This window comes from Pipistrellus kuhlii, unplaced genomic scaffold (genome assembly GCF_014108245.1).
Source record: "Pipistrellus kuhlii isolate mPipKuh1 unplaced genomic scaffold, mPipKuh1.p scaffold_m20_p_14, whole genome shotgun sequence".
In the NCBI taxonomy this organism is placed as follows: Eukaryota; Metazoa; Chordata; class Mammalia; order Chiroptera; family Vespertilionidae; genus Pipistrellus; species Pipistrellus kuhlii.
The window spans coordinates 33,822,871-33,848,091 of NW_023425449.1; the positions used below are offsets into that span (position 1 = coordinate 33,822,871).

Consider the following 25,221-nt stretch of genomic DNA (forward strand, 5'->3'; position numbering starts at 1 on the left):
ACTTGTAATGAAAAGCAGAGATGACTTCCCATCTCCATTTAATCCCCAGAGAGGCTTAGCATAGACGGATGGCTGGTGGAATTATAATGAAGCCTAAAGCTTTGGAAATTAGTGAGAGACAATCCCCTAAAAGTTACCCTGTGGATGCATCATGCTGTGCACACGTGACCCAGGGAAGAAATCTCACAAATGCAAGAACTCAGAGTCCAGCGTGCACTGACCCTGGGAGCTGACCTTATACTAAAGCCCTTCTGTCATCAGCCCTTCTGTCCCCCACTCTTCGCTGGGGTTGGGGTTCCCCAGTCCTGAAGACACCGATGTGGCAGTGCGGGCCCCGGTATTTGGTGTGAAGGTATTAGGAAAGGCAGCTGAGAGGAACCTCGTGCTCCCTGCTGAATAACATGGGGGTTTGCAAACCCAGGCTCTGGACTCAGAACTTGATTCAAAGATCAGGACAGACACCAGTGGTACCTCACAGCCACGTGTCTTTCAAGAGTGGCATTTCACTTTCTAGGACTCGGTTTCTTATGTGTAAGGGAGTGATGAGAACTGTAGAGGTGACTATTATTTGCATACGGCCTAGAAGCTAGTAGATACAGAGCACTTAGTACGCTCCAGGGGTGCTACAAGTTTTACTTATTCCCACAGCGAGCCTGGTCCCATTTTACAGATAAGGAAACTGAGCCACACAGGCACTAGCTTGCTTGAGCTCACACTGCCAGTAAATGGAGCTGGGATTCAAACCCAGTCTCCTAACCATGATGCTGGCAATCTAAAGGAAAGTTTGTGAAGATGAATGGAATAAATCTTGGGGAATGGTCAGCGTAATGGACTGCCAATGTTATTCATAAAAGGAGCCATTATTACTATTAATTACAATAGCAATAGGCACGTGATAATTATTCTCATATTCTATATAGGCAAACATAAAACCGTATCAAATTGTTTTCATGTTCATCCTTTCCTGGCTTTTGCTAAATAATAATTTATAAGAGGCTAATTCTATGGCTGCAAACTCTAAAAATGTCACTTAGAAAACTCCTTTAACTCACAATATCCCTTAATCTTCCAGAAACAAAGTCATGTGCAGGATGTAAGCAACAATAAAATTATATTACCATGTTTCAATTGACGACAGAATATTGGACCACAAAAATATAAATATAGCCTTCAAATGCAGCCTCAGACCGTAATTTTATGCACTCTCACACCATTTTGCATATTTCTTGTACATAGATTTCTTTAAAATACTCCAGTTGGACAAAACTGTATTTTACTACATTAATATTACAGTGAGAAAAACAATGTCAGATAACTTATTAGTGTTCTAAGCTTTCAGAAATGATAAATTAACTTTAAAATAACTCCTGGTAATACCAGTTTGTACAACTGAATTAATCTGTGACGTAAAATATGCAATATTACAATTAAATACATCTTAAAATGCAGAAAATCTAGCCACCTCATTCAAGATTGTATCTCTTATCATCTTGGAAATCTGATATATCATTCCAAACAACTATCTGAATTACGGAATTCCTGAAGCCCTAGTTGCAGGGAAGATTCCAATGGCATCTGGTCTTATGTCACTCACAGGCAAATTCGTCTGCCTTCAGACAAAATTAAGCTTCTTCTTACGTATAAATCTAAGTTTTCAATACAGGAAAACTCTTCATTCCGCTTGCTCACACCTCCTTTTGGCCCTTCTCCATGCCTCCCCTTATCCCCCACCCCAACCAAAAATAAACACTCAAACCAGGAATATATGAACGGACCAATCATGGCCTCCCAGGGACTTAAGACAACCAGGAAAAACAAAGATGGAAAGAATCACTGCTTTGCAAACAAGGCCTTAATTAGGTCCGTAAATAAAAACCCTTTTACTGCTCCAGCCCTGAGCCCTTCTGAAGGGAGATTTCCCAACTACTTCTCACATTTACACAACACAAACACCAGCACCCAGCCTCCACCATGCTGACGCGTGAACACCCCCCCACACACACACACACTGGGAACCCTCTAGATTTCCAGTTATCAAAAAAGCATCACCACTAGAAGTCCTAGGTCTTAAAAATTGTACTATAACAACATAACAAGAAATTTCTACTCCATCCTATCCTGGAAGACAAGAAAAAACAGGTAAAAGAAAAGCCACAGTTGATGTTTTCAAAACCATCCATTGGTCTCCCCCCGAGGCCAAACTTTAATTGTTTAAGAGCAACTACACAATGAATTCGCTTGGAAACAACAACTTCTAACAGTGCTTTTCTGAATGCAGGTCAAGCATTCACTTAGGCCAGTGGTGGGCAAAATCATTAGCCAACAGAGCCAAATATCAACAGTACAATGATTGCAATTTCTTTTGAGAGCGGAATTTTTTAAACTTAAACTTCTAATACCACTTCTTCAAAACAGACTCACCCAGGCCGTAGTATTTTGTGGAAGAGCCACACTCAAGGGGCCAAAGAGCTGCATGTGGCTTGAGAGCTGCAGTTTGCCACACATGGACCTAGGCTGTTTTATATTTTTTACTTACTTATGTTTTATAATTCAGAGATGTATAAACTGGGTGAAACCAACAGTTAACTGCAACAATAACAACTCAGAGAGGCTGGAATGGAACATGCAAGTATGAAGAGTTGCGAGTTTTGAAACATGAAACATTCAAACAACTTTTCTAACTGAGGACCATTTCATCTAGGATATGAAAAAGCACAATATTTGAGGCTGCAGCTCAGTGTCTGTCTTTATCCCTTAGATGAACCATGAAAAGAGGCGCTGGCCTGTGAGTACAGAGCCTACAAACATTGAGTCTTAGGATAATTTGGCAGCAGACCTAAGAAGAAACTTAATATTCTCTGCCTTTCCATTCCATTCCCTCCTTGTTTGTTCTTCAGATGAAGTTATGGTTTTTGATACAGGAGATTTTCATGTTTTCTTAGCCTCATTAGAGGGACAAGTGGTGGCAGGAAGGAAAAATGGCCCTGAGAGAGACAAGACAGTCAATATAAATGTGGGCAAAGCCAGCGACTGGGTAAACGGCATGGAAGTTCTGTTGACCTAATTAAGGGGGACCAGCTTCAATGAGGCGGCAGCGAAGTCGCTCAAATATAAATCACGGCCTAGAAAGCTAGAAAGAAATATGTGTTAGGGAGTTAGGGGAGGTGATGGGTATTTTAAACGCTCTTTGAAATTTTAATGAATTTCTTGTTTTTTTTTCATTCTTCTGATTCGTTGGTAAACACTGCTGGCTTCAAAATAAATAAGGTTTTCGAAGAAAGGACAGGGAAATCTATTATGATTAGACCCCAGGGAAGCCTGCCAAACATTGTGACTTCACTCATTTAAGCTTAACTCCTCTAGTGGTGACTGCGAGGAATGAAGCCAACGCATTATAGAACATGTAAGTAGCATGATGAATTGATTCACAAACTGAATAATAACCCAGAACTTTGCAATACTGTTTGCATCTACACAGGCATGGAACAGGGATCGTGAGGCAAGTTTTGAGTCCACATTTTCAAACTACATACTGACATAAAACGGAATATGCCCGTCAGTTGACTAAAACCCCATTTTATTTTCTGGACAATTAATACTAACGTCTTCTAGCATCACTTTTTAACGACTGGAACCCTTGGCATCTCCTAGCTTCTCTTAACAACTAGAACCCCTGCAACATCCACCCTGAAGAGTCCCCGAAAACAGAGTGAAACGAGTAACTGTGTCTTTATCTGAAATTGGCCTAAACATCTCATTTCCAATATATAAGATAATTAAGATTTTTTAAGGATAAGGAGTCATTTTTAAGTATTTCCCGAACGGAATGGCTCATCAGATTACACACATGTCCAACATGTTTTATTATTTTGAACTTATTTTAGTTGTGCAAAAAATATTCCCGAATCTGAACATGATATCAGCGATTCAGTGTAAATACTCAGGAACATATGACCACCCCACAAGCCCTTAAAACGCAAACCTCACATCATTCACACGGAGCCACCCCAGGGGGAAGTCCCCACACACACTCGGTTTCATTATGGTGTGGTGCTTATTTTATTTGAGACAGTATCCCTGTGAATGATGGCAAAATGAAACATCTCACCCTGACTTCACTTCTTCCTCTATAAGAAAATTAACGACCATTATTTCATATTAATCCTACCAACATGTATTGGTATATCCTATTAAGCAAAAATAATTTGGCATGGGTATTCTTCTATATATTTAAGTTACTCTAAATGATACTCATTTGGATTTGTCAGTGACGAGAACAACTGTTACGTGTCTGGCCCCCTCTGGCGTTTGTCAGTGGCTGCCTGCTCAAGGTCAGTGTCTACCTGTCAAGGACACTGGCGTGGGGCCCACTAGCCCAGGGACCTCTTTGTGGGCCCCAGTCTGCACTGTGCCCTCGCCATCCCTCCACCTGGGTCTGAATCCCAAAGGAGAGAGAGAAATGACTGCTCGCTTTTTATTTGCTTTATAAAATCTACTTAAACCCTAGGACTGTTTTCCTTTAAATATTTTAAAATTCTCTGTTATATGCATGCAACAAATAGTTTAGATTTAGTAACAAAAGGTGAAAGCAAATGGGAAGAAAAGAGTTTCAGATGAAAAGGCACCTTATTCAGAGATTAATTTTGGCTAGGTCAGCAAAGTTTCTACTTTTGACAGTGACCATCTTTCATGACCACTGGTAACGAAAGCATTTACTTAAATGCAAAATACAGGCTACAAGGGTGGGCAAAAAGAGGTTTAAAATTGTGAGTACATGAAACAGAGTTTGTTATTGTTTATTATTTTCCATACAAGCCCCTGTAAATCTATGTTTTCCCATCCCTGTATTTACACGTTAAAAACAACAGTCAGAGCATAAAAATTAAGATGTCTCACATGAAAAACAGCTGATTTTTATATTTTTCTATCATCATAAATTTCATAACAGTTTTGAAACTAATAGTGTCAAAAGCCTTCACTAATACACACTGGAATACTGAACCAAACAATTTCATGGCATTTAGCTTTGTTTACTTTTAAGAAATGTGATAAAAGATCACAATGGTGATTGGAAAATTATGTTTATGGATGGAATTCTAACATGAATAAGTTATTGAACTTCTAGTGAAACTTATGCTCTAAGTTCATCAAGGTACAGAGGTTTGGAAGGGAATAAATAAGCAAACATATAATCTGTGAAGAAGTAATTTTTCATTAGGCTTAGGTGAAAACAAATGGATTACAACATGTCATAGATCCTTATGCTAAAGTTTTAAAATATACACAGTATCTAAGTATGAATAACAGCTTACAATACATATATATATAGTTGTATTTACATGTTTAGACTTATGTATATGCGGATTAAAGTGGGAATATATAAATATTCATGTATTCATCATACACAAATAATTGTAATAGTACTGTTTTAAACATACTATTTAACTTTAAGAAGCAAACAAAGTTTGTATATCATCCAAATGAGGTTGTATATTTGTAAACAATATATAACTTAATGTCCAAAGTGCCAAGAAGACTAGACACAAATTATTTTACTGATATCTACAACAATTCAGTCCAATGTTATATGCATGCAACAAATAGTTTATATTTAGTAACAAAAGGTGAAAGCAAAATAAAGGAAATAATTCTAAATTTTCATTACTCATAAAGCAAAACACTGCAAGTTGATATGGTGCTGTGGAAAATGGTCAGCAGGAGATACAACAAAAAAGGTTCAAAATGTTATGCATGCCCTCTGTGTATAATAGGCATCTATATGTATCTATGCAAATTAAAACCAATCTATGTAGTGTTATAATAGCCTCGTGACGTGCAGCTCCTAATGAGTACTGATTCATTAAGTCAAATTACATAAGGAGAAACAGAGGAGTCATTTCATGGATTTGAACCCGTAACCACCTAACAACAGAGCACACAGTCATGAAGAAGCAAGGTGCAAAGGAAACAGTGAGAAGGCAGACAGACACTCACCTTCGGTGCCATTGGGAGTCATGGAATTGCTATTTACATGAGAGTTATCGAGTTTGGGGCCACTGGGGGATTCGCTACTACCACTCAGACGGCTATGCGGGCTGGTTAGATCCTGCATTTCCATAGACCTAGAGACAAGAAGCCTTCCGTGTGACAGATGCACCACATTCATAACGCCGCTGGGTAATGCGCTAACGACTTGACGCCTCTGGAGCACACACACTCTCACAAACGCCCCATTGTCTCTCTTTCCTCAGACCCAAAATACTTCACCTTACTTTTTACCTCCCGTCACCCTTTCCGAACGTGTGGTGACGAAAGGTGTCAGCCACTTGCCTTACCTATACAGCCCAACGTTCACAGGGAGCTTTTAAAATCTTTTTTTTTCTCTTATAGAGCTTATCAAGGGAAACAGATCAAAAGAGACAATTACCCTAATTTCATGTGTGTTTTTTTTAATGTAGTCATGCTACTTTTACATTAAAAAAGGCATCGTTTTTCTAAAGGAAAAAAAAAGTGTCAACAAGTAGGAAAAAAAACACCCTTCTATGGAATCTGTTTGATCTAATAAATTAGCACTAAGTACTCCCTTATAATTCACCCAGCGATAGTAATTTAATGGGCCCCCAAACCAAATAAAACACTCGGAGCCTAAAGTCTAATGACAGAGGGTGAGATAGCTCTGCTGCATGTGTTTACTCTGGCAAACTGCTTAATTGTCCCTCTGTTTCCCTTGAAACAAACGCAGCATTAAGACATGATGATGTCGGCTCTCCTGTTTGCTTTGTGGATTACACACAGCGTGCCCAATTGAAAAGGGATAAGGCCCACGGACCAGAGTCCTGTGAGCATTAGCACTTGGAATACCTCAACTGTCACTCAGGGACAGAACAATTCCACTTCAGTGCTCCAAGCGTGCGTGTTCCCCCTATAAAAACAGTCCCACCTCCCCTGCAGGTCCTTAGGCTCAGCAGTTACTTCTTCTGTTAAAAGGTACAAAAGCCACTACTCATGTGCGCCATTGGACAACTACCCATGCGCATTTACCATCGCAGGAAAGAAGGCAGGATTTATTTAAGGTGACTAAAAACATCCCTAGATACCGTCTTGTTTTTGAAGTTTTTGAGAATCTAAGACCCACTTACTTGGTTGTAAATGTGGGTGTATTTTTAAGCGAGGAGGGCATGTTTAATATCCTATCTATGAAGCTAAGACTAAAAGTTAGTCATTTTAATTTGGAGGTTGCACTTAAACTGATTTAAAATGGCTTAAGATGAACCGTTTTTCTTTCCTTCTACAGTGAGTTTTAATTTCCTCAAGTCATCTGAATCCAAACTAGAAATGGCTTAAAATCTGATTTCTCTTTTCTAAATTTGCTTTATAGTCACAGTTTTTCCTCACTCCAGAAACCAAAGCCCATCATCATTTTCAAACCCAAGCTCCTATTCCCTTTCTGCATACTCAAAATGTTTCACACACACACACACACAGATACACACACACTGCTAAGTAATTTCCAGCAGAGGCTGTTGCTATTAATAGCAATAATTAAGAAATACTAGACAAAAATAGATATGGGTCACAGAGAGGTATAATCTCCCAAAATGTCAAATATCAACAATATCCTTACCTGCAACTTGAGGAAACAGCAACATCTGAACTGGGTTGAGGTGTTTGCACCTGTGATCAGGGGTAAAAAAAGTTAGAAGTTGTTGTTAACTCTGCTTCGGTGTCAGCTCTTAATTACACAGAGCACATGGCTGAGAACCACAATGCTCCCTTTTCACCAAAAGAGAAAAAGGAGGATCCTGCAGCAGTGAAAGGCATATTGTCTTTAAGTTGAGGTCTCTCTCCTGTTGTTTCCTCCTGCAGGTCTACCCTCTTCCTCCCCTGGTCAGGGGGGGACGGCGGCCAAATGACTGGATAGTGATTCATCACTGGCCTATGACAGCTGTAAACGGGATTACCCCTCCCCCAATCAACATGCAAAGCAGCCTTGCCCAGGCAGCTTGGAAAAGGTGCTTGGAGGGAAGGAAAAAAAAATCGCTAGTAGCAAAACGAGTGTGTTTCACAGCGGTGGCCCAGGCCAGGGTCCCCTCCAGCATCCTCCTAGGATCTTTCATCTGCTGCTCTCACCAGCTGAACCCGAGTGCCCGCCCACCCCCTGACTCCCGACAGTTTCTTATCCTTATCTCCGGTTTTCTCCTATAGTGACTGCTTGTCATTTCACATTCACGGAAAACGAGTCCTGCTGGACTCCTTACAAGCGGCAAAGGCAAGTTTTCATACCCTGATAGCTCCCATCCCGGAGCGCTGTGCTCCTGTGCCTACGCAGATTTAAAAGGCAGCCACGTGTGTGTACTCCTCCACGCCTGGTAAAATAGGGGAAGCTGCTCGCTTTGATCTGATTTTCCATCTTTTAACCCGAGAGAGAGAGAATGCGTAAGACAGTCATCCGTTTGGGTCCCAGGTAGCCAGCATGTCCCTGTTGGTTGCCTCCAGAAGAAATCTGGGTTGTGGGACTTCACTGGACAACGAGCCATCCAGGCAGGGCAGCCTCTGCTCATCTCTGCCCAGCGCCAAGGACCAGCAGGTGAGCAGCTCGGGCGAAGGTGGGCTGCTGGCTCCCAGGCTCAGGCTGCTGCCTCAGCTGGAGAGAGCATTCTGCAGGACCTTCAAAACGATCCCGGATGCCAAACCTTTGATGTGCATTTTCATTCAACCTGAACTGACATGCATTAGGGGTCCAGGACCAAGTTGAGAACCGGTGTGTCTCACGTGGCCTTAAAGTTATCCGGCCAAATATCTACGACGGAGCCCTAGTCTCTGTAAATGATGATTTCTGAAATTAAGAAATACCAGCTTGCTGGCACGCATGAAGCACCACCGTTCAAGTCTACATGCCTTGGGGAATGTGATGTGGGATTTCTAGGTTATGCTTTTCTAGAGTATGTGCAGGATGGGAAATAATTTTTAAGAGATGCCTGGGCATTAAATGGAAATTTAATGTGAATGCTCGTGGGTATGTCTCTCGGTAATAACAGGCTTCTGCAATTTTTGTTGAAATTAATGTTCTACACAAGATGGAATGTTTCCCCTTAGAAACTGCAGTGATATACCTCAAGAATAAATCTTTTTCTTTTCTTTTTTTCTTTCCTCACTTTTATACACCTGGAATAAATTATAGGTGAGAACTAACTTAGTTTTAAGAACTCTCTTGGCTTAATTATGTGAAAGAGTATGTAAAACATACTTTCTGTTTAATGTTAAAAGTGTTAAAATACATTGCTATTTTAACATTAGCTAGATTGTATAAGCTTAGAAATATAACTTGGGTTCCATTATATACTTTGAAAGCTTGATTATATTTATATTTGAGGTTTAACCTGTCATATTTAAATTTCGAAGTCAAACTGTTCATTGGAGTTCCAAATAAGAATTCTTCTAACACGTTTTCTCACTAAAAAAAAAAAAAAATGTATTTTCAAAACAATATATTTCTGCTGACTCAACTCAGTCTCTACTGTACTTTTTATACACTACAATTTTTGAAAGTCCACATTCACGATCTTCATTTCATTAAGTAGACTTCAGATATATTCTTTTGTGTCTCAAGGATTATTTAAACCATGTGTTGTGTGTTACTGTATTTAAAAATGACTCTTTAATCAAAATAACTTTAAAACAACTAATCCTCACTTAGGCTGGTCAGCTGAATCCACATCGCGGTCCAGGAAAAATAAATCTACTCTCAAGAATGCGAATGCAGACAACAATTAGACACAGATGTGAACAAAATTAGTTACAGTTTACAAAATGCTACACTTCACATGCTTTTAGTTTTTTATGTGTAGTACAAGATTGCAGTGTAGTAAGGAAACATACTCTCATAATGACATATCTAAAAAGAATACCTATTTCTGATTGGTGTTGATTTTCTCTTATATATGACAAGATCTCTGGAAATTTCTGTATTTTCAAGGTCTAAAACCCTTTTGTGTTTCAAAAATAATTAGACATATTTCCATTCAAAAGAGAGAAAAAAATATATTTCATGGTTTTCAGAAAAAAATGCTGTTAGACATCTGTAAGCTTACATTTTCTACTTCCCATCCATAAACTTAATGTTTCTTGTCTTCTCCTAATCTGGTATTTTTAATTCAAATGCTCCTATGAGTACAACAATATTTCCCTGGACATTATAAATGGTCATCTTATATTACAATGAAGTCATTTCATTTTAATGCTTTTTAAAACTCTTCCTATAGAATACTCAGAGTAGCACACAGCTACTGAAAACACAAAGAGAAAAAAGATAGCAGAACTTCTTAGAATTTATATTCAAGAATCCTAAACTAGTAACTCTGACTTCTGATTAGTTAATGAGGTCTTTTAAGTTTGCCTTTTTTCTAATTAAATTTATAATTCTTCACAGATGTAACTTTTGTTGATGTTCAATTTGTCTCTCTCATTTTGTTAAACCTCACATAGTACTTCGCCAATCCATTGAATAGCCACATTAAATCTGTTAATACCATGCTCTTCAACCCCAGAAATTATTTCCAGAAGGCAAACTTGCTTTGAGGGATCATCAAACAAGACTTAAGGTACACATTTTATCACATTTTCCCTACCACAGAGCTCAGGATGCAGAGCAAAATTCATGACTTTTGCACTGTTTATTATACTTTGCTAAATTACAAATCAAAAGCATCTGACAGAAGATCATGTATGAAGCCAAAAAGTTAATAATGTTCTGTGAAAAGTAAACTGTAAATGGAAAGGGATTCTAAATCTCAGCAGCACAGAGCAAATAAAATGTAGGTACTTGTCTAAATTATGGGTTTTCCACAGGCTTTTCTGCTTGCTAGAAGCAATTTTTACAAAACGACTATAATTTTAAACTTAACTTTCTTCAAACCAAAAAGAAATTTTCAAAGTGAAAGTACTGAACTTATCTAAATAAATAGAGTTGGCAGGCAAGCTAGTTTTGCCCAACCACAGATCAACCTGAGTACGCCCAAATTTGAAAGACAATGGCAATTTTCTAATCAGAATGCATCTTATAGTGAAGAAAAAAAAATATGTGCCTTGGGCACAAATCTGCTTTTTAATCAGAATGTATTCGTGCTAAAACTCTCCTCAATCAATATTTCTGCCTATGGTGTCAATGCTCTGGTTAAAACCTAAACCTAAAATTGAAATAAACTTCTGCCAAGAAATGGAGGGATGCCATTGAATTGTTAACACTTATTTCCTTCTTTATCAAAGACTCCATAAAATGACTGCTTTAATACTAGTTCTGGTTTTTAATGTAATGTGCTGCATTACTTTTTCGAAGTATCTAATTTAAAGAAAATGACAAAAGAGAGTCCCCTTGGACAAAAACAAAAAACAAAAACAAACAAAACACACACACACACACACACAAGTATTTAAATGGCACTAGTTCTGCCTAGAGTTTTAAAGGACTGTTTTCAAAATAGCATGTATAAAAAATGTTGATATCTGATTAAATGGAACAAGTGGTTTTATTCCCGCTCTAAGCTTTTTTCCTTTCAAAGTACGTACTCTTATAAAATATTTTTTTTTTCTTCATCCCGATGGAAATTTTCTTTTGAGAAAATCATTTATCATGTCTAGGAAACCCAGAGAGCAGCTGACTTGCCTTTGGCACTCTCAAACTGAACAGTGGCTCAATTAGGCTTCTCTGTCTGTCACCGCAAAGAATTTTCAGGATTGAAAATCCGTGGCTGCCTGTTCACTCACTGAACACTTTGGGCCTTAGAACTCATGCAGCGAGAAAGTCAAATATTTGATAATGAAAAAAAAAAAAAAAGGCATGACTATTCATATGTGCGTGTCCTCAAATCCAAAGGGTGGGCGAAAACACTCATACAAGCCTAATATAAAACCTACCCTGAAAGGCACATTCAAAAAACAAAACAAAATAAAAACCCAAACATATAAAACTACACTATGTGCTTAACTACCGACTTTTTGGGCCCCTTGTCATTTGAAGAAATGAAACATACAAAACGGTATCTAACCACAAGGACAGCTTTGAATTCTTGCAAAAGCTTTGCTTAAATGTGTTCAAAAACTCCTCCCAAGAAACACACCGGTGAGTAATTGGCAATTCATATACTGATTCTGAACGACAGATATTTCAAATGGTGATTCAAAAAGTTTAAGTCTGGTTAAATTTCAAGGTCCATTCAAGTCATGAAAAGTGTCAATAGTGGAAGATAGTATTAATTTGACAAATGTTTATTATTTCACCTTTTGAAGACGAGCCTGTTTAATATAACATTTGGAAAATTTGTTTATTGAAGCAAGAGGATTTCCTCCCTTTAAAAGTGGTATCTATTTTTGTTGTCCTTTCAAAAATGTTAATTTCTTCCTCATTTTCTCAGATCAATCTAAAAGTGTGTAGGAAAAGTTATCTGTGTGTTGCAATGGATATATATATATATATATATTGACTTAGATATATTACTTTATTCAACACCACACAATCACAGTTTGAGGTTTGTGCAGCAACTCAGAAAAAAAGAGATACGAAGTACCCTCCCGGCAGGAGGTTCTATGGATTGATCTGATCACAGCGAAAGCAATTGTGAAACAATTCATTTGTAATGACCAGTTCAGGATTCCCATCGCTCGGATCATGTGGGGGCTGAGAATTCATCATACCCTCTGCTTCCTCGAGTCCTAGGTAAAAGTGTCATCCTCTTCCCCTCATGTTTTCCTTTTAAAAAAGAAACCAAAACAACACCCACAGCGACCCAAAGCGCTCCAGTTACCCCGAGCCCTGCCCTCGGGACGGACAGACGGACAGCTGTTGTCAGTCGCTAGAGCTTTGCAAACGGTCAGCCCGTACTTACAGCGCTCACATCTGCCGCCGTGTCCACCCGTTCGCTGCGCTCCTTCCCGGCTCAGCAAACCTCCATCCTTTGGCTCCGGGGCCGGGACGCGGGCGGGCTCAGGGGCTGGCGGGGCAGCCGGGCGCCTGGGGAAGCGGGTCGGGGCCGCGGGGCGGAGCGGGGCCGCGGGCACGGGCGGGCCGCCGCCGCAGCTGCAGGCTCGGGCTCGGGCTGCCGAGCGACTGAGCGCACACGCGGTCCCCAGCGGGCAGCCCGCCGCAGCGGCCGGCGGCGGCGGCAGCAGCAGGAAGGCTCGGGGTCGGAGGAAGGGGCACCGCCGGGTTTCTCCTTCGCCCCAAACTCGGAGCCATGGGCTCCCGGCGCCGCTCAGAGACCGCCCCGAGCCCCGCGCCCCCGGCGCCCTGCGGCCGCCGATAGCATCTGAGCGCCGCAGACAAAGGCGCGGCGGACTCGCATCCCGGCTGCTCGGCTGCAGCTGGTAGGGCTGCCCCGCGCAGCAGCCTGCGGGCTTTCAGTTGTTGTTTTTGCAAACGCCAACCACAGCGATTCTCTCTTGTCCTAACCTTATTGGTTTCAATGCAACAATTGAAAGGGAGCCCGGCCGGGCTGACTCAACCTTGCTGCTTTAAAAAAAAAAAAATTATGATAGAAAGGAGCGCGCCCCATGCTATCAGAATAAACAGCTGTGTGGGAAGAACTTCTCCGAGCCACTGTCAACACGCATCTCTGGCGGCAGCAGCTACCAATTAGGAGCTTTGGGGAGTCGTTACGCGTTATCTTTTATACTTTTCCAAAACTTTTTTTCTTCTTCTCCAGTCCCTGAAACTCGGGGAAAGGATGCTTTTCAAATGTTGTTTTCCAAGTGTAACAACTGACAGGTCTGGGGGAAATAGAAAGAAAGGAGAATGGCCTTTTCCACATTAAGTACTTCAAGGGTGGGGTGGGGTGAGTGGGGGAGAGCAAACGTGTGAGCTATTAGCAGTTTAACAGTGGAAGCCTGAGCGTGATTCTGCAAAGGTTTCTGGAATGATGAGTTTTACCTGAACCACTTTTGTGGGTACGAACCAGGTAATATTGCCGTGTTAGGATTTTTAAATGATTGGGGGGGGGGGGGGGGGGGGGAGAAAGATGTGTTTTACCTACAACTCTTTATAGTCTCTTCTTAAAAAACAAGTTAGAACTCAATCTATGCATGAAAATCTATGCTACCTAGAGGGTTGAGCCATTCAGATTATGACTAAATTGCAGGTCCAGTTTAAGATACTTACTTTCATGTTTTAGGCAAATAAGTGGCTTCAGTTGTTAGATTGGTGACTTCATCGTTACATTGATCTCAAATAGTTAAAGAAGGCATCACTTAGGTGACTATTCTATTTTTATGTGCCAGCAATATGCCACAGTTCAAACACCAGTGTTTATTTTTGAATCTACTCACTCATCCAAACCAGTTTTAATGACTCTAAAATAAAATCTTTATACCCACTGGATTGTCCTTAAAACTGTTTTATCACAGTAACTTCTTAAATGATTTTACGATGTTTTCAGGTCACAGATTAATAAAGGACATAGACACAGTGTTAGCTTTCCTAGTTTGTAAATGATAGCACCGTTCTGATGCAAACAAAACAAAAAAGCTTCTGATGACCAAAATTCAAGATAGACCCCCCTATTCTTCCCCCAGAAAGGATACCAATCTGAATCCCTCAGAAAAGAAAGCTTACACTGCACACTCACCTAGGATTTCATTTCGTATGGTAGCGGCAAGGAATCATGGGCTAGTCAGCTACCATATTTGGGAAGCCAGGTCAAAAAATCAGCTCATTGCTATTGGATCTGTGCATATATGCTGCAGAAATAGAATGACGTTACAACTACAGCAATTTCTCAGACCAGGAGTATCAGCTATTCAATACACAGAAAATAAAACACAGCACTTCATGGAGGTTTCTAGTGCCAGGAGTACAATGTAATGTTACATTGATTCAGTCTATGATATCAGACAAGGACTGCTTTTGCTATCATATTTATTTCTAAGCTCCATAAAAATATGAAATTTGAAGTCCTGGTTAGAAAATGCAACCCCTGTTTGAAAATTTACAGAAAGCTATTATACCCAGGCTTCCCCTAATTTAAAAATTATTATACACATAAAAGGGTAAAATATTATTCTGATCCATGAAAGGTTGTATTGGCAAATCCAAAGATACTCACTGTATGAAGTCAGAACTGCAGGGATATAATGTAAATACCCAACTTTTGTATAGAATTGTCTACATTATAATCAGATTCATTACATTAGTTTTTATATTGAAATTCAATTACTAGATAACACAAGATACTATTAAATAAATGATGCATATAATTATGAAGAAAATTATGAAAAGCATGAACATAATGTGACCCCTACTTGACATGCTATAGGTCATGTGACATAATTATGTAGCAAAGAGCATAGTCATTGGCTAAAAGAAATATCCATGTGCATATATAGCACTTTTAAGTGGTTTCCTTTCCTAAATCAGAATTAGATGGATTAAAAATGATCACATGCTCATCCACAAATTGTCTGGTTTCTGCTTTGGATATCAAATATGCAATAATTACAATACAACTTACATCCAACGTATTCTCTGTTAAATAGCCAAAATGTAAGCCATTACTAAAAAGAGCCAACTTGTGGTTTACTGTTAACTTCCTATTTCTAAATTTTCACCAACTAGAATTACATACTTAACGACCAACTTTAAGGACCAAGATGTTCCCTAAATAAAACCATATATATCACAACAAAAATTAGGAAAATTTGCCAAAATTTTTCTACTAGTAAAGACAGATATTGGTAGGAAACATTACTATTTTATATTTCCTACAGAAATTCCAACACATATGACTAGGAATAAAATATTTCCTAATATGATTTTCCTTCCTAGAACAAAATTGCACACATATGTGTATATACAATATATACATATATATACATATATACACACATATATACATATATATAAATATATATAAATTTTATCTTGAAAAGAAAAACACTTTAAATAATCAGCATTAATGAAATGTCTGAATACCTTCAAAGGGACAATATCTTTCATATACTGTGTCTCCAAATAGGTTTTATCTTACAGAGCAAGCTGTTGCTAGGTAAATGCCTGATTCTATAGAAGTCTGCAATTTTGATAGAATTGTTAGTGCTTCTCAATTAACAGGGAATTTTAAATAGAGGCATGATTGCAAAAATAAACAAATGCTGCCGAGACCGGTTTGGCTCAATGGATAGAGTGTCGGCTTGGGCATGGACCTTGGTTGAGGGCATATCCCCAGTAGGGGGTGTGCAAGAGGCAGCTGATCGATGACTCTCTCTCATCGATGTTTCTAACTATCTCTCTCCCTTCTTCTCTGTACAAAATCAATAAAATATATTTTTAAAAATGCCCCTGTGTTTTTTTTTTTTTAAATGCAAGAGCAGATGTAAGGAATTCATTAGAACAATAAAAAAGGCAACTTGGAACTTTTCAAAAACTACTTGAATAAGCAGTTGATTAATCCAATTAAATATAACCAACATGGAGAAAAGAAAGCACAAAACACACGTCCCTTTCCCCTTTCCATTCCAGCTAACAATGAGAGAGTTCTTGAGCAGTGGTGAGGTCCCCAATAAAAGATGTACTCAGAGGTCATTTGCCTCTGATTTGTATTTATCTTTCAATCCTTTTTGAATTAAGCATGCATGCGATTACCTGGCCGTCACTTATCGCTCTGCTCCCACCATCCTTAGGGTTATTTCTCAAGAATCATGGGAGAGTAAGTTACAAAATATAATTGGCACTACAAGACCAGTGCTCTTTCTTCAAAAGCAATGTCCTAGTGGTTTTGTCTTCTTGTACATCATGAACATTCATAAAGCTGCAAGTATTCAACATTTTACTAATGTTCAAAGAAGAATGGCGGCAGATAGAGTATTCCAAAATGCTCTACCTCTAGCCCTCTGCTTCCAGATCGCTGTCTTTTCTTGAGTCTCCTGCCATGCCCTGCTCTTTGGGCTTTTTTCTGGAACCCTGGAAGCGTGTCCAGATGGTCGACATGATGATCCTTGCTGGCATTTGGAACGGTCACTTCCATGGCCTACTCTTTCCCCACTGGCACGAGACCTACAGTGAGGGCCCTGCTCCCAGAAGCCTTCTGCTGAAACACAACCAAGGAAAACATCCTCTATTTATTTTAAGAATGATATGAAATCCACCAAACTGAATGTCGACCAGTATTTTGCTAAATGTTTTCCATTCAAACTCCGACATGAATAGCTTTTAGCAGTACATTTAAGGAGGCAATTACTAGCTATTCACTGCAGCACAGAAAATTATTTTCATAAATATTACAGTCTTTATGCCAACACAATGTGGAAATATGACCTATTTCCTGCCCCCTTAATAAGCACATCGGTTATTACACATCGATAATAACCATTTATTTATGTAGGGTAGAATACTTGTTATCATATGTAGTAATGACTGCCTACAGGATGTTTTTTTAAAAATATTATTCTCAATAGGAACTTGGAGCAGAACTTCTTGAAACTAATAATGATAACCAAATTTTTAAGGAAAGAGAATGGTTGGGGTGCGCACAGGGGGTAGGGGGACATTGATGTGTCTCTTACATCGATGTTTCTCTCTCTCTCTCTCTCTCTCTCTCTCTCTCTCTCTCTCTCTCTTTCTCTCTCACCCCTTCCTCTTTCTAAATAAATTTTTTTAAAGGAAAAGAGAATGGGTTGATAGAGGTACTTTAAGAAAAATAAGACATCAGGTTTCTATTTTAAAAATCTACTGACTTTTCTAAAATGGCACGCAGAGTTACTTTTTCTACCTACTACCAAAAATATGTAAATAATTGGTCTTGGAAGCATATGCTTAATCTCAGGAATATGCTGCTTTCCTTTCTCACACTGAAAGATGGATTTCTGTTGACATGAAGCAACCTAGAAAATCCCAGTTGCCTCCCCCTCAGCCTTTTCTCCCTCTAAGCCATGGGCAAAACCAACCTTGTCAGCACCTCCCAATACGTGTAAGAGGATCTGGAATTTTGCTTTGTGTTTTCCAGGTTCCATGACAGCTGAGTTCACAGTTTTTAAATTCATCAGAAATAGCTCATATCTCATGGAAGAGGAAGGGGATTAGCATGTACTGAGTGTGTACTATGTGCCAGGCATCGTGCTAGGCATTTTATACCCATTATTCATTTATTTTAACAAATAATGTCACCATTTAACTCTTTTAATCCTATTATTAAAAATAAGTCTTTCCCCTCCCACCTATTATTTGTTCTAGAATCAACCTCATTTACCTAGCACCATCGAAGTGACCACCAAATGGTAGATGGAGCATTGAGACATCAGTGTGTCCAGGTTGTATCAGGACATTGGAGCAAGGTGTGACACTCAATAAAGTTAATGAATCCTGAAAGGTGTGTGATACATTGAGATGACATATAGAAATGGTATATTTAATATAGAACAGACACCAGCACTATATCATGACTGATTACTCACAAACACATTTGCAAGCTCGTTTGCCAATTCAAAAATAAAAATACATAAAATCATCAACTGGGGAAAACTGTAATAAATCCTTAAGCTTGAAATTATGAAATCAGGAGATATATTTTTTCTCTCATTAGTTATTTAAAAAGGTGAACTACCTTCCCAAAGTAAGGAATATAAATAGCCCTAAATTCTTTTTTTCTTTTTTTTTTTAAATAAAAAGGAAACGCTAAGGGTCTGAGTTCACAACAAGCAATTATGTGGACAAGTCGTTTCACAGTTCTGTCAATTTCTTTCCTTTTGTGGTCCTTAATTTCAATTACCCAGGGTGATATGCTTTGATCCTCATAGTTATTACATCATAAACACTTGATTTGCTTTCAGAGGAAACAACTACATACAAAATGCCCTTTAAGTCTCCTTACGCTTTTGGAGGTATAGTTTAAGTATTCCAAATCAAGAAGCTCTTCTATTCTTACAAAGGAAATGCCAAGGAGGAGAAAAATAAAAACCCCAAACCTAATAACCTATAGAATTTTTTTTCTTCCCTCAAGCAGCATTAACTTTCCCCCCACTCCAGTCTCCCAATCGGGGGTAAAAAAGTAACCTCTAAAGCTGTTTTAGACAGAAGGTCAGCATTCAAAGGCTCGGTAACTTAATCCACAGTGCGCTGCAATCACACTGCTATTGGAAACACAACCAGAAGCACCATTATTCTAGATGTTTTTATTAAGCGATGTCAATAGGTATACAACCTGGAGGTTTCTCTCTACTGTAAAGATTCATACTTGCAGGAGATCAAGTTGCTTTGGGTACTTGTATTTGACTTTAGAAAGCTGTAGAGAAAGGGGGGAAATGGACTCTGCATTTCATAGGAGGGAAAACAATAGCTTCAGTTTGTTCAAACACTGACAGAGAGGACCTTTTTATGGTCGAAATGTGAATAAGAGATGAAAGCTTTCAGTCTTCAGATTCTCAATAAGAATTTCTTATTTTGGATGGTTTACTATTTGGAGTATTATATTGATTTTTTTACATTTGTGGTTCATGTTCTTTCAAAAAAAAAAAGAAAAAAAAAAGAAAAAAAAGAAAGGAAGTCTGGTGGAAGCATCCCCTGCTGCTTTTAGGGATTCTGTTTTCACATCATCGATAATCTGATTGCCCTGAACTGCAGAGAGGAATAACGTCAAGGATCTGGGGTTATCTGAATTAGAAGATTTTAAATGTGTATGATTTTTAAAAACAACACTCTGGTTGATAGGGAGTTATAGGCTGGTGTGTGTGTGTGTGTGTGTGTGTGTGTGTGTGTGTGTGTCTTAATCAATACAAGGAAAAACAAATAGTTTACCAAGAGGTCAGAGAGCCCGTAGGAGGGACCTCTATGGCACGGTCATCATTGACAGGCCCTGCTGACAGATGCACAGAGCCCCCATTAGCTCTGGCCTCCTGGGAGAGCCATTCCCTCCTTCCTGCCCTTGCCTGCCTGGGATCCTCCTCCCAGCAGAGTGGGTAGAGAGGGTAAGGAGGAGGTGAAGGAGGGACAGGATAGAAACAAAGTGGAAGAAAAGAAAGAAGTTAGTCAAGACAATGCCCAGAAAATCAGCTTCAGGGCCCCAGGTCTTTTGGAAAGAATGTGTATCTCTGACTTAGACATTCTAAAGGAAAAAGATAATGTTTTTAGATATGTGTTAAATTTATAGTGAAACTACAAGTAAAGTATACCCATTTCTTCTGAGAGGCACTGCATTTGATACAGTTAAAAATGGAAAAGAATGACCTACTCACCATAAATAAATCATGATTAATTATTGAAAACTATTTGAAAAGAGAACTCACATCTCTAAGTTCTGCATTTACAATTTCCTAAAATCAAACCTATTACCAACCAATAAATAACCTATATTTAAATGACCTATATTTGGGGGTGGGGGGGAAAGAAGGGGGAAAGGATTGAGCAAAAAAGAAACAAAAGAGAAAAAAACTCATGGACATGGACTACAGTTGGTGATTGCCGGGGGTGGGGTAGTGGGGTAGGAGGTAGTAGGAAGTGAGAAATGAAGGAGAGTATCCTATCTAATAAAAGAGTAATATGCAAGTTGACTGTCACTCCAATACACAAGATGGCTGCCCCATGTGGTCAAAATGGCCACCTCCATGTGGCTACAAGATGGCCACCACAAGATAGCTGACAAGGGAGGGCAGTTGTGGGCAATCAGGCCAGCAAGGGGAGAGCAGTCGGAAGGGACCAGGCCTGCAAGGAAGGGCAATTGCAGGGGTCAGGCTGGCAGGGGAGAGCAGTTAGTGGTGACCAAGCTGGCAGGGGAGGACAGTTGGGGAGAACCAGGCCTGCAGGGGATGGCAGTTGAGGGGGACCAGGCCTGCAAGGGAGGGCAGTTAGGAATGACCACTGTCATTTTCAAATTGTACAGCTTTAATGCTATTTAAAAATTCAACTAACCAAGCTAATTAGTTGGTCTGTCAGCGAGTCACTCACACCCAGAACATCCCAGGATGTGGGCAGCAAGAGATGCAGGAGTAAGCAGGACAGACAGAATCTCCACTTTCCATGTGTGCATTCAAGAATGTCAACAAATTTTTAAATGACCTACTGAACAGAGGCATTTATTATTGCCTTTTTATGTATCCCACTAGAGCAGCTGTATATGATTTTTTTTAAAGCATAAATTCCAAAGAACAAACAAGGTATGCAATAAAAAAGCAGTAACACATTTTGGAAGTGAAAAAAACAACACACACACACACACACAACACGAAACAAGCAAATCATTAATAACAGATTTAGCAGATCTGAAAAAGCCAAAAGGTGATCAAACAGGAACCAGAAAGACCCCCCACCTCTCAGGAATGGGTGGTACTGGGTGATTCTGGAAATGGGAGTAAAAGGAAGACTGTAAAAAATGGAGGGTTGGGTACAAGTTAGTATAAGAATCATTTAGTTCCTTTCACTACTCCACAAGGTCATTCAAACATGTAGACAGAAGGAGAAGCCCTTGAATATGATGAGGAAAGGTTATTACACTCAAACAGGTAGATTCTGTTTGCTGAGTGCTGAATACTGACCTCTAGTACAACTGCCTCTGCTCCTTCCACTGCACACTTTCCCCATTAGGATTCCGGGAACACTAGCTGCTAGATCCAGGTTATCTAGGCCGGAGCCTCAAAGAACCTTCCCTAAGAATTGTGACCAGCCCAAGAGGAAAGACCTGATTGTCTCTCAAGGAAAGGACCCAGCCTAATCATCCCACAGAAAAACCAGGGTCTAGAAGTTCTTATACGTCAATCAATTTTAAGATGCATGCTCTTACTTATGAGCCAACAGTCAAGAATGTAGAAACCCTATGAACAAAGAAAAACATCTTGCCGGAAACAGATTAGGCAAAAGCAAGAAAAGCAAAAACAAACTCTCATTAATATCCCCAGAGAAATCAATACTGCAGCCATGACACAAGATTGAAAAATAACATGATTTTTTTTTTTTTTTTAAAGGAATGTTCAACAACAAGAAGAGCCTTTAGAAATAAAAAGTAGAATAGCCCAACCGGGTTTGGCTCAGTGGATGAGCATCGACCCTGGAAGCAAGAAGTCACAGGTTCAATTCCTGGTCAAGGCACATGCTTGGGTTGCTGGCTTGATTCCCAGTGGGGGGTATGCAGAAGGCAGCCAATCAATTTCTCTCATCATTGATGTTTTTCTCTCTCTCCCTCTCCCTTCCTCTCTGAAGTAGGATAACAGAAATATTAAATTTAGAAAGGTTTGGAAAATAAAATAAGGACGTATCCCAGAGAATAGACTAGCAAAAGAGATAGAAAATAGGGAAAAAGCGAAACTATGATAAAAAAATAAATAAATAAAAAGCTGTAAGAAAATATGGTGGTCCAACATCAAATAAGTGGAATTTCAGAAAGAGAGCAGAGAAAATCAAGGGTAAAACTTAAGTAAATAATTCTAAAATGTTTTCAAGGATATGAATTTTTAGATAGAAAGAGCTCAACAAAATGGATTTTATGAAAGACCCACCCACACCAACAAACATGATTAAGAAATTTCTAAAGACTTAGGAAAAGGGTAGCTCCTACAAGTTTCTTCTAGAGAGAAAAACAAAACAAAACAAAACAAAACAAAACAAAACAAAAACAGATCAGACCCAAAGCACGGCTCATGCCCTCAGACTTGTTAATTAGAACATGTGTTTTTAGAAGGTAACAGAGCAATTGCTTTAAATTCCTTAAGGAAAACAAATTCTCAACCTAGAATTTTGTACCCTGACAAGCTTAATAACAAGTAGAAAAATTAAGGGTATGTGCAGACACGTCAGGTCTCAAAAATGTGTTTCCCAAGTATCCTTTTTCAGAAAGCTAACAGAGGATGTGTTCCATCCAAATTTTGGAGCAAGCCTCCTTTGTGAAATAAGTATTGAATAGCTCAAACAGGAAGACTCTAATCACTGGTGTTGGTGGGTAAGCGAATGTCTAGTGTGAGGGCTCTGCACCAAGCATGGCATTTCAGATTGGAGAAGGTCAGAAGGCACCAAGACCGTTTTCAAGAGGAAAAAATGGATAGAATAAAAATAGTGGGAACTTGTAGAAAGGACATTTAAACAATCAGGGGAGAATAGGAAATTGAATTGTTAAAAGTAGTCATAGAATACTACATGGTTTTGCATGTATGTAGATAGAGTAATTGTTATAGAATCATTTGCCTTTTAACATTATGTACATTTTTTTTGACTAAAACAAAAAGAAAAAATAGACAATTGTGTGTGTGTGTGTGTGTGATAGAGAGAGAGAGAGAGAGAGAGAGAGAGAGAGAGAGAGAGAGAGAGAGAGAGAGAGAGAGAGAAAGAGAGAGGAATTATTGACAAGTAGCACAAAAATTTCAGGTAAAATTTGGTAGAGAGGGTCATGGGGAAGGTGACCGGTGTCATATTAGCTTCTCAAGAAAAGCCTTTTTGCGGAAGTTTCATTTATGAGTTTCATAAATGATGAAAAGGTGATGGACTTGAAAAAAAATCGAGGAAAGGGAGAATGTGGTCTTCACAAAAGAAACAGCAAGTTCAAAGGCATCAAATCTGGTGAGCAGGGTGGAGCAGACGGAAAGAATAGGACCAGGGCTGTGTATGGAGTGCGAGGCATGGAGATTAGAGAAGAGCTGGGACTGGGTATAAAAGGAAGTCGCCAGAGGTGTGTTTTTGTTGCTGTTGTTGTTTTGTTTTTGCTTTCTTGTTTTTATTCTGTGTTTTTGTTTTTTGTTTTTTTTTTTAGCAGAAAAGTGACACAATCTGATTGACATGTAAACAAGATGACTCTGGCTGCTGTGTAAGGACAGACAGCAGGAGAGCAGGAACAGGGGCAGGGCCGTACAGTGGGGGGCTATCGCAGTGGTCCAGGTGAGCAGTGAGGGTAATCTGGAATCAGGTGTGATGGGGACATGATGAGATGGAGTCACACTGAGGGCCTATTTTGGAATGAGAACCACCAATAGGACTTGCAGATTGGATGTGGGTTTGAAGCGAAGGAAGAAATTAAGGATGACTCCAGTCTCTCCACACAAACAATAAACACCATTGATTTGACTTTCATCTCCCTTCATGTCTCCTTTCTGCTTCCTTGCTCCTGCAGTAACATGACATAAACACAGAGGGCCTGAATAATTAGAATCTAAATAGTTGAACGTTAACGGGAAGTCAGACACAGAAGTGGGAAGAAACCTGACGAGCTAAGTAGATGGAGGCTATTTGTGAAAAGGAGGAGGCTACAGATGGGTCCCTGGAGCCTGGAGGCCATGGTGAGGACCAAGGGCTTGAAGGGTAGGGACCAGCCTGATGCTGGCCAGGACCACACAGACCGACCGCACCTGCGCCAGCAGCCAGGCAGGGTCCACAGAGCTCCCCGTGGGCCAAGGACAGCAGCCAGCACAGCGCATGGACCGGGGACGTGAGAGCCACACGTGCAGGGCAGGATGGCACACGACTGTGCCCCAGGCACTGAGCGCACCAGGGAGCAGGGAGAGGGAGGGAGGGCCGGCAGGAGCATCTGAAACCACACAGGCTTCAGGGCATTGCTCTGACATTGTCACATTTAAAGATCTTTGTTGTTACTGTTTTGCTACTGTGTGCTTGGAAGCAAGAGGCAACTGGATGTGGAAAATAAAATGAACTTCGATTTCACATGTGAATTGGGAACACGCAATAGCACTGTCCTAACAGACAGCATCTGAGCTCCAAACCCAATCTAAACACAGCACGGTACGCACAGTGTCCGGCTGCCTGCATAAAATATGACTCGCATCATATCTCTCATTTTAAAATCCACCCTAGATTTAGAGTGAAATTCAAATCTGTCAGCTGACCACAGTGGCCCTGGACGATTTGGCACAAGCCTCCTCCTCCAGCCCGAAGTCCAGACTGCCGGTCGTCCTCCTTCTTTCCAGCCACTCGGAGACACGGCCGTTCCCAAACCTGACCTTTGCTTCATGCCCCTGTGCTTGGCATTTCCAGTCCCTCGGGTCTATCAGAGTTCAGCTGGGCACTACCTGGGCCTCGCTGCTCCAAATAATTGTCCCCCTCCCTCTTCCGTGCGATGAGCCGGCTGTCCCAGAAAGCAAACTCTTATTCCTACCTGCTCCTCTAGTTCTCTACTTCTCTTGGGGCACAACCATAACTCAAGCTGGAAGTCTACAGGTTTCCTTCACATCCAAAGCCAACGACAAGTCCAGCGGGTGCCACCTTTACATATCTCGGCGCACAGTGCCTCTGTCTCACCTTATTTCCCCTGT

The 25,221-nt window shown here is 40.0% G+C and overlaps 1 protein-coding gene across 14 annotated transcripts in view; it reads right to left on the reverse strand.

Moving 5' to 3' along the window:
- EYA1 (EYA transcriptional coactivator and phosphatase 1) overlaps positions 1-25,221 on the reverse strand; it is a 293,996-nt gene that overhangs the window by 135,256 nt on the left and 133,519 nt on the right. For 6 of the 14 annotated variants that reach the window (XM_036437128.2, XM_036437131.2, XM_036437126.2 and 3 more), the window contains exons 3-4: positions 7,625-7,674; positions 5,995-6,122 (exon numbers count right to left, since the gene is read on the reverse strand). In XM_036437128.2, coding sequence (XP_036293021.1) covers positions 5,995-6,122; positions 7,625-7,674 — 178 coding nt within the window. Of the gene's footprint in view, positions 1-5,994; positions 6,123-7,624; positions 8,010-12,881; positions 12,955-25,221 lie in introns of those variants that run through there. The other 8 variants (XM_036437136.2, XM_036437135.2, XM_036437134.2 and 5 more) reach the window with 5 other exon arrangements.